Source organism: Mesoplodon densirostris, chromosome 2, assembly GCF_025265405.1.
Source record: "Mesoplodon densirostris isolate mMesDen1 chromosome 2, mMesDen1 primary haplotype, whole genome shotgun sequence".
NCBI classification, from domain to species: domain Eukaryota; kingdom Metazoa; phylum Chordata; class Mammalia; order Artiodactyla; family Ziphiidae; genus Mesoplodon; species Mesoplodon densirostris.
Genome location: NC_082662.1, coordinates 22,881,928 through 22,891,910, shown reverse-complemented (window position 1 = coordinate 22,891,910; position 9,983 = coordinate 22,881,928). Strand labels below are relative to the sequence as shown.

At 50.5% G+C, this 9,983-nt stretch overlaps 1 protein-coding gene across 1 annotated transcript in view; it reads right to left on the bottom strand.

Annotated features, from left to right (window-relative positions):
- Positions 1-625: 625 nt before the first annotated feature.
- SMPDL3B (sphingomyelin phosphodiesterase acid like 3B) overlaps positions 626-9,983 on the bottom strand; it is a 32,621-nt gene continuing 23,263 nt past the window's right edge. Inside the window, exons 4-8 of the mRNA XM_060118664.1 lie at positions 6,027-6,170; positions 4,819-4,991; positions 3,501-3,681; positions 3,288-3,421; positions 626-991 (exon numbers count right to left, since the gene is read on the bottom strand). Coding sequence (XP_059974647.1) covers positions 626-991; positions 3,288-3,421; positions 3,501-3,681; positions 4,819-4,991; positions 6,027-6,170 — 998 coding nt within the window. The remainder of the gene's footprint in view (positions 992-3,287; positions 3,422-3,500; positions 3,682-4,818; positions 4,992-6,026; positions 6,171-9,983) is intronic.

Sequence of the window (9,983 nt, the reverse complement as noted above, 5' to 3'; positions counted from 1 at the left end):
ACCGCTAGGCCCGAAGACGGACCGTCCGAGGCGCAATGCCCTTAGCTTAGGAGGCTTCTAATCGCCTTGTTTTACATTTGAGGCTCCTGGAGACCCAAAACGGCGAATATGGCCCGGAGATTAGCGCCCGGGCTAGAGCTGCGATGTCTCACGTCTGCATTGTTGCAAAACAAAACAACAGAACGCCAAGGCCCGTTCCGATCCCTGATTGAGGGACTTCGCTAAGTTTGCCTCCGAGTCCGGGCCGTGTGCCAGGGGAGACAGAGGGCACTGGATCAACCAGGCGCATCTTCCTGGCAGCTCATTTTACTCGGATTATCCGAATAGGAGGAGGGGGGAACATTCAATAACTGGGCAAGGGAGTTACTTTAAACATGATTTACAAATTAATAACAGAATAACATGCACGACGAGCATTGTGTTTGGGATAAAACATGAAACTTGAAAGAAATGTGCTTCTGGTGGTGCCCTTGGGGCTTCATTTCCTGATTGATTGGCTGTCCCGTCCCAGTTCATTCTGCGGACGCCGGGGAAAGGGTGGAAAGTCCAGCTCTCGGGGGTGATGCTCTCCCCCATTTTACCAGAAGGAAGGCGAGCCAAGCCAATCAGCGGGCGGCGCCCAAGGTCACGGCACAAGCAGCGTGCGCAGGCCCAGCAGCGCCACCAACAGGAGCGCGAGGCGGGGCGTGGGCGCGACGCCGGGGGCGTGCAGGCAGGCGGCATACCTGTCGAAGGCCACTTCGCGCAGCGCGCACACGTGCTCGGCTTGGCAGGCCTCGTCGCAGGCCCGCGTATCGTAACTGACCGAGTTGTAGACGTAGTAGCGCTGCAGCGCGCCCTGGTCGCTGGCGATGCGGCCCAGCGCCGCGTGCATAGAGCGGGCGCCTGCGTCGGGCACGCCGTAGGCCTTGGTCACCCGGTACTCGAGCTCCCAGCGCGGCGCTCCCTGCGCGTTCGCCTGGCTCAGGTTCAAGAAGTAGGTCACCATGTCCTGCAGAGGGGGCGCGAGGCGGGCCGGCTGTGAGCAGCTGCTGTCCGCTTCCGCCCCCAATCCTCCACCTTGCATTTGCCCCCAGATTCTAATAGCTGTAATCCTGACCGCTCTTAGTTATTGGGCATTTACTAGTTGCCGGGTATGCTTGGCAGACATCCTCTGATTGAATCTGATGAGGTAACTGTGCTTATTGTCCCCATTTCGCAGATGAGGAAACTGAGTCCTAAAGAGGTTAATTCACTTGGCCAGGGTCCCACAGGTGGCTGAGGCAGGATTGGAACCCAGCTTGTTTACCCCATAGCCTGTGCATTTTCTGTTCCAGCAAGCTCCCGGGTACCCAGAAGATTGTCAGTAAATATTTGGAGAAAGACTGGATAAAACGCAATATAAAAGCAGTGGGATGGAGTGCCTGGCTGAGAGAGCTTATAGAATTGTGCTTTGAAGGGGGCTTGGGCTACACCCAAGACCCTGAGTACTCAGGTGCATTTTCAGGACTAGAATCTGGAAGGGTTTATCTGTGCAACACTTTCCACCTAAATTTGCAGATCTGCTTTAGGTCAGGAGAGGTGGGGTAAGAGGAGCTGCCATGGTGGATGGCAATTTCTTGCTAGGCACCTTACATTATTTCATTTAGTCTTCCCCGAACCCTGTGGTCTGAGCGCCCGTGTGGACAATGGACCACACTCTTAAAAATCCTCAGACCTCTTCTCCATATACATTCACTCTAGAGTCGAGGACCCAGGTTAACTAATGCAGTCCCTGGTTTTAAATGTCCTTTCTCGACACTCAGATTAAATCTCTGTACCCACCTCTTCTGGAACTCCAACTTGAATACCCAGCTGCCTCTTCCCTCAGCATTTTCACCTGGATGCCACTTAGACATCCCAAAGTTAACAAGAAAGCCAGGCGTCTGGTTTTCCTCCAAAATCTGCTCCTCCTGCAGTGAGCCCGTTTTGGTAAATGGCAACCTCATCCTTCCAGGTGCTCTGGCCAAAGCCTTGGAGCCCTCGTTGCCTCCTCGCGTTCTCTTCCACCCCTCATCCAATCCACCAGCAAATCCTGTCTGCTCTGCCTTCAAGATACATCCAGGATCTGGGTCTCCTCACCACCCACGGGTGCCACCCTGGCCCACACCACCATCACCTCTCAGTGGCTGAGGTCACCTCCTAACTGATCCCCCTGTGTCTGCCCTTACCCCCTACAGCCTGTTCTCCACCCAGCAGAATGATGGTTTTCTAAAATTCCAGAGTCGTCCTCGTGACCTACATTAGCTGACGCCCCTCCCCCCATGGGCTCATGACCTCGGCCGTGGCCCCACGGGCCTCCCTGCTCCACCCCTAACACACCAAGCACATTCCCACCCTGGGCCCCTGGCATGCTCTTCCTGCCCCTTCCGCAGACACTCCCACGGCTCACTCCCTGAAGTTACTCAGAATTCAAATGTCACCGTATCAGTGACACTTCCCTGCCCCATTAACACCACACACATATACACGTACCCCGTAAGTGTCACCACCTGCCTCCTCACCCTGCTTTCTTTTCTCCTTAGCACTTATTTCGTGCCACACTTAACTTTATGTGTTTGTTTATTGTCTGTCAGCTCCAGGAGAGCAGTGACTTTTGTTCGCTTATGTATCTCCTGAGCTTAGCACGGGGCCTGGCACACAGCAGAGGCTTAACACGTTTTGTTGAATACATTAAGGAATAATATTTGTTTGTCATTTCAGTAATCACAAGCACATCCCAAGAGGTGTGGGATTGCTCATTGAGTTAGGGGCCTGCTTGGCTGCAGCGTAGTCAGTGTAGAGAAGACTTGTCAGTGGGCCTGAGGTCACACTGTGAGAGACCTTGAATACCAGGCCAAGGAGAGTCACACTGTGAGAGACCTTGAATACCAGGCCAAAGAGATCCAACTTATCTTGGGAGCACTGGGGAGCCACTGAAGGTTTTTGAGCAGGAAAGAGACAAGAAGAGCTTTAGAAAGATTAATCCCCCTCCTTAGTTGTACCAGATGAGCTACAGCAGGGCAGTGCTGGAGGCGGGGAAAACAAGTAGGAGGCCTTGACAATGATCCAGGGCAAAGGGCAATTTGGAGAAGAATTGACCTGACTTGGTGGCAGGACTTGGAGGTAGAGCCAGGGTTCTTCTGATCCTGAGCTCTAAAAGGGTGGAAGTAACTTGACCTTCCTGAGTCTCAGTGGTCAGTAGAGGGTGGATTAGCTAGGGAAGGCCGTGGTGTTATCAGGTCCCTCCTCCCTCCTCCTCTGGCCCCAGCAGACCCAAGGCTCCTGACCTGCAGGCTCAGTGTGGCTCGGTCGTATTCAAACACCCGGATGCCTGGATTGTTGGCTCCGTTGACCACTCCAGGTAGCGTGGTTTTCCATGGGGTGACCCCAGGTGTAAGGAACATGACACTGATGGGGGCACCTTTCAGGAGAGAGTGGAGCTGAGAGGCTGGCGAGGGAAAGAGGGAGTTGGTCTGGCCGTTGCCCTCCAGGTTGGGTACCTGCATCATCATAGAACATCCGAAAGCTGTCGGTGTGGTGGTGCCCGAAGAACTGCCCTGCAATGACTCCATGATGCTTCCGGACCACCTTAAGGTACTCCTGGTTGGGGCCCTCCCGGAACCACGCTTTGTTCCGCGTCTTCTCAAAGAACCCCGGGGGCACATGGCCGATAATGTACACCTACGAGGAAGGGGTGCCCAGCAGGGGCTCAGAGACCCCTTCCACAACTCTTCGTCTCTACCTCTCACAACCTGACCGTCTCCCCAGAGGCAAGCAGATGGGCTCAAAGGTACCTCCTCCCCCGTCCCTCTCCCAGGTGATCCGGCATCTCCCTGTACCCAGAAATGAATGTGCCACATGCTTCCCTCCCGCTGTGCCTTTACGCATGCTATGCCTGCCACCTGGAGCGCCCTTCTCATTTTCACTTCTGTAAATGCTACTCATGCTTCAAAACCCAGCTCAAAGGATACGTCCTCCTGAGACTTTTCTGATCCTTCAGAGACAAGTCTTCTCTTCTTGGAGAGCTCAGGCACTGTAACCAAATCTTCCTTGCATGGATGTGTAGCATATGCTGTGTGGTAATGTGTGTTCACGTCTTACATTCCTCGAGTCTCTCAGCTAACAATGCCTGGGCCCTTGGTCCCCCGTTGCAAGAGGTAGAATGGGGGGCAGGGGCAGTGGTAGGAAGGACAGTTAAGAGCATGAGCTTTGGAGCCAAACTGCAGCTGGACACCAGCTGTGTGTCACCTCTCTGAGCTTCAGTTTTCTCATCGGGAAGGACACCTAACTGGTGGAGATATGAGAGTTAAATGAGATCATCCATATAAAGCACTTAGCAACATATCTGATGCATAGTGAGGGCGAAAGCACTGGCTATGAGATCCTGCTGGGCTGCGCTGGTCAGACCAGGGACTCAGGCAAATGAGACACAGGGTCAGTCATCGGGGGCCTGCTAGCCCAGCAGACTAGATGGACACACCTCAAGGGCAGGGCATCCCCTTGAGGTCTAGCCCACAGTGTGGCTGCAGCTGTGCTGGCCTTGGATTCTGGAGACTGGGGTTCTAGTCTAGGCCCCACCACTTATTGTGTGACTTGAGACTGTCACTGCCCATCAGGAGCCTCACATCTGCAATGGACTCCAGGGTCCCAGCCTCACAGGCTGTTGTGAGGTTGGAAGCAGCCCCCTCAGGTGCCGAGCTGATGAAGGACCCTCTGTGATGTGGGCATCTCAAGTGAGTGGGTGAGTCTGTGCCAAAGTGGGGGACTTGTACAGGAAGAGACCCCAGGGAGGGAAGAGGAGGAGTGGGGAGCCCTTACCATTTCCCCAGCTCGGGACGCATTGGTCAGCACATCGTCCAGCCACTGGAACTGCTGGCCAGGGTCGGCCATGCCGGCCGTCTGCTCGTTGTTGCTGTAGTACAGATTGGTGTTGAGGACCACGATTCGCCCAGCCGCGCTTGGCCCCGGCAGTTTCTCAGAATAGAAGGCACCTAGGACATCACAGCCAGGGGGAATCTGAAGGGGTCTCCAGCCTCCGAACAGACACACCTCTGTCCCCCTCCACTTCACTCCCCCACCTTCTCCTTCCCTTGCGTCCTCCCTTCCCATCTTTCCCATAGGAGTGGCATCGTGGGTAAGAGCAAAGGCTCTGGAGCCAGGCTGCCTGGGTTCAAGTCCTGGCTCTATCACTTCCTAGCTGTGCAACTTGAGAAAGTTCCTTAACCTCTCTATGCCTCAGTTTCCTCCTCCGTATAATGGGAATAACATGGAGGTGTGTTTGTCCCTCCAGATCCACTGTCAACCCTTCTCCGCTCAGCTCTCTGCCCCAGGAGCTGTGGGTTAAATCCATGGGCTTCTGTGCTGTGAGCTTCTGGTTGGGTTTGACCAATGGGGAGCCCCAGCAGCAAGGGACTGAGGAAAGGAAGGAGAGGAGGTCAGGTCACTTTGGGATACTGTGTCTCCAAACCAGTGATTCTCAACCTGGTGATTTTGTCCTCAAGGGAACACTTGGCAACATCCAGAGACATTTTTGGTTTTCACACCTGGAGGTGTTACTAGCAACTAGTGGATAGAGGCCAGGGATGCTGCTAAGCACCCTACAACGTACAGGACAGCCCCCCAACAAAGAATTATCCAGCCCCAAATGTCAACAATGGCAAGGTTGAGAAACCTGGCCTGAACTGAAGGTCACTGCCCCTACCTAGGATTGTTGTAAGGAGTCTAGCAGTGTGCTGAGGGCAGTTCCGGGCACACAGGAAATGCTCAGTGAATATTCTCTTATGATCCTCATTAGTGCTGTGGAGTTAAGAACATGGGCATTGGAATCAGCCCTGGATCCTACTCCCAAGTCTGCCTCCTCCAAGCTGGGTGACCTGGGCCAAGTGACTTGGTATGTTCAAGCCTCAGTCTCCTTATCTGTCAAATGGGGATAAAATCAGTCCTTATTTCATGGGGCTGTTGTGAAGATGAAATTAGATCAGACCTTGGCATAAAGTGCTCCTTACAGTAGCAAATGGTGTTAGTACCTTCTTTGAAGAGAGCGATGGATTCGTTATTGAGCCAGGGTCGCCACAGCTCTGCTACCCGATTGTAGATATTGTTGCTTCCGGCTGGGAACTGGTTTTTGGGGTGAAAGTCATGATTTCCCAAAGCAGCATAGACTTTAGTATCTGGGAGGAAAAAGAAAAATATAAGAATATATATGCAAAAGTGCTTAGTGGAGTTAGTTTCAGCCACTGGCTATCAGAGCTAATAGGGAAGAGCTGTAGCACAGATAAGGAAAAATACAGAGCCAAGCAGAAAACCACATAATAGAATCTGGCAGAACTTGGCTCAGATCTGGGAAGGAAGAGCAGTGAGTTCTCTAACTCCATTCCCAGCAGAAAGTTCTGTGGTCAGAAATGAAGCATGAGATGAGGAGGAGAAAACTAGAAGATCCAAATAACCTTTAGATCCATGATCAGCCACTTGGTCATTTAGTGTACCTTGTTCTTGTCAATTCCAGATCCATCTTACTGTTAGGGAAGGGGTCTGCTGCACCCTGGAAGACCTTGGGAGTTTCACTCATTCATGAATCAACAAATATTTATTGAGCACCTAGTACGTGCAAACGTGTAGACCTGGGCCCCCAGGCCCAGAGGCCTGGCAGTGCAATAGGGTTGATAGGCATTGAGCAATGGCTGTCACAAAAAGGGAAAAGACACTTGCTGTGGGAGTGTATAACAGGGGTGGGAGTGGGGGTCAGGGGAGCCTCCCTGAGGATGTGGCCTGTGAATGAACCCAGGAGGGAGAGGGGAGCCTGTCAGACTCATTTCTTCCTTGTGAGTAGCCTCACTCCTGCTTTTATTTTCCATCTGTGTCTGGCATGTAGTAGTTGCTCAATAAATATTTGATAGTAAACAAAAACTCTTCTGAGCTCAAGGCAGGGCCTTGCCCTTATATGAGCTTGGCTTACCCCAGGGAGTGAACTTGAACCAATGAGGAAGCCTGGTGCCTCCAATTCCTACTTGAAAAAATGATTCTAACAAACCCTTTACCCTGTATAGCCTACAAGATCTGGAAATGCTAAGCTCTGCCAAAGGAGGAGGCCGTAGAATTCCCATGAGGAATTATTCACAAAGCCAGAAATCATGGCTGTGACTGCCTGAAAGAAAACCTCACTTCTCTAACATAGATGCAGGCAGCCATACGAATTCATTTAAGGACTTCCCTGGTGGTGCAGTGGTTAAGGATCCGCCTGCCAATGCAGGGGACATGGGTTCGAGCCCTCGTCTGGGAAGATCCCACATGCCGCGGAGCAACTAAGCCTGTGCACCACAACTACTGAGCCTGCGCTCTAGAGCCCGCAAGCCACAACTACTGAGCCTGCATGCCACAACCACTGAAGCCCGCACGCCTAGAGCCTGTGCTCTGCAACAAGAGAAGCCACCGCAATGAGAAGCCTGCGCACTGCCACGAGCCCCCCCCAACCTCACTGCAACTAGAGAAAGCCTGCACGCAGCAACGAAGACCCAGTGCAGCCAAAAATAAATAAATAAATAAACAACAGAATTAAATACAGCTCTGATATTTATTTTTAAAAAATAAAATAATTCATTTAAGAGAGAACACAAATCCCTAGCATCCCAAAGGCAGATGAGAAGGGAGGTTATCTCTCCTGGTTGATAAGCAGATAAGGTGGGGGGGTCCCCAGAGACATAAGAGAAGCCATTTTTGGCCTAAGCCATTCTGGGATCTAAGCCTGGCTACAATGCTTGCCCTTGAACAGATCTCAGTAACAATGATCTTAAGGGAACAAAAGAACAAACGACTGTTATCAGGCAAGAGAAGTAACAAGGGCAAAGATAATAAATCAGTTGTAAAGACTCCCAGTTCTGTTTCAATGGTAAAGATTAGCCTGAAGCACTGTCTTGAGCTGTTTGGCAGAATTTAAACCCCCTCAACCATGAGATCAACTGGAACCTAAGGAATGATGATGCTGACCTTTGCTGACCCTTGTGACTTCAATCAACTAAAGCTTGGACTCTGTCAACCTTTGCCCCAATTCTAAGTTGCATTCTCCTGCTCAAGCACCTTCATGAATATGCATATATCCTTAGCTTAAAAGCTCCCCCAATTTTGCTGTTCAAGGACACACTGATTTGGAAAGATCCCTGGTTTTCTCCTTACTTGTTGCAAGTAATAAATCCTTCCTTCTGATCTTTGGCTTGGTTGTGTCTTTTGGCTTGACACCCACCAAGAGGCAAACCCAGTTTTGGGGTAACAGGTTTTTGCCACTTCTATGTGTCGGGCACTGTTAGAAGATCCTTACAAGCCTAAGCTCCATGAGGGCATGACCTGGCATCTTGTTCACGGCCACATCCGCTACCCCTAGCGTGCTGTCTCACCCGTTGAGGACACTCAAATATTTGTTGACGGACTAAATGAATGAATGGATTACCTTATTTAATCCTCATAACAACCCTTTGGGCGGGTACCATTATTTTCCTCATTTTGCACAGGGAGAACACTGAGTGTCCAGAGGATGGCCCAGCTAGAGCGTGACAGAACTTGAATTGGGACATGGATCAGTTTGCCTTGCACACCTGTATTTACCATCGGTGGAAAGACAGGGGCCAGTGTTCACAGTGACTCTGATGGGGCGGGAGGGACACAGGTGCACGTGGCAGGAAGAACTCATGACATGGAACCAAAATCTCAAATTTCAGTCCCTTCCTCTTCTCCAACAAGTTGCTTCAGCTTATTTATCTCTATGATAGGGAGTGTTCTGCTTGACCTACGTTGCTACCATTCTCAAATAAGATAATGCCTCATTTCACCTCTTCCAATGTGTTCATATTTTAACATCTCTATAAGTGGGATGTGCCTTACCATTGAGGCCATGAGAAAGTTCTGTGTCACACTTTAATGGACAGCATTTTTTTTTCTTTTTTTTCTTTTGGCCACGCCATGCAACTTACAGGATCCTAGTTCCCCAACCAGGGATTGAGCCCGCACCCCCTGCAGTGAAAGAGCTGAGTCCTAACCACTGGACCACCAGGGAATTCCCCGGAGAGCATTTTTTTTCTTAACGATACATAAAATAATGAAACATCTTATAGCCAATGGTATCTTGGATTTAGGAAATTCAATAAATGTGCAAGCGGACCTCCCTGGTGGTGCAGTGGTTGGGAGTCCGCCTGCCGATGCAGGTGACACGGGTTCGTGCCCCGGTCCGGGAGGATCCCACATGCCGCGGAGCGGCTGGGCCCGTGAGCCATGGCCGCTGGGCCTGCACGTCTGGAGCCTGTGCTCTGCAACGGGAGAGGCCGCAACAGGGAGAGGCCCGCATACCGAAAATAAATAAATAATAAATAAATGTGCAAGTGTGCTATAAACTGTAAAATCTTATTTACACTTGTATGTTAAGTCATAGTAATAAAGCATTTTCTTATCCATTATTTCACTTTTATTCCTGAAGCCCTATGTGGAGCAGAGAAAAGAGTGCTCAGTGTTGGATCTGAGTTTGAATCCCTCCCTAGGAACTGACTAGCTTTGAGCCATAGGTTCCTTATATATACGCTGGGGATAATAATACCTATTGTTGCCATGGGGGAGAGTGTCCTGGTTTGAACCTAGTAGCGACTTCTGCTGGAAGATGAACTAGCCCAAGCATATCTGGGTTGGGTTGGGTTGGGTTGAGTTACACAGACTAGAAGCATCAAGGCAACTTCTTTGCACAAACTGATTTACGTTGAGGGAAGGAGGTGTCAAACAGGAAGGAGGTGTCAAACAGGAAACATCTCGAATAAACAACCTAACCTTGCACCTAAAGCAATTAGAGAAAGAAGAACAAAAACATCCCAAAGTTAGCAGAAGGAAAGAAATCATAAAAATCAGATCAGAAATAAATGAAAAAGAAATGAAGGAAACGATAGCAAAGATCAATAAAACTAAAAGCTGGTTCTTTGAGAAGATAAACAAAATTGATAAACCATTAGCCA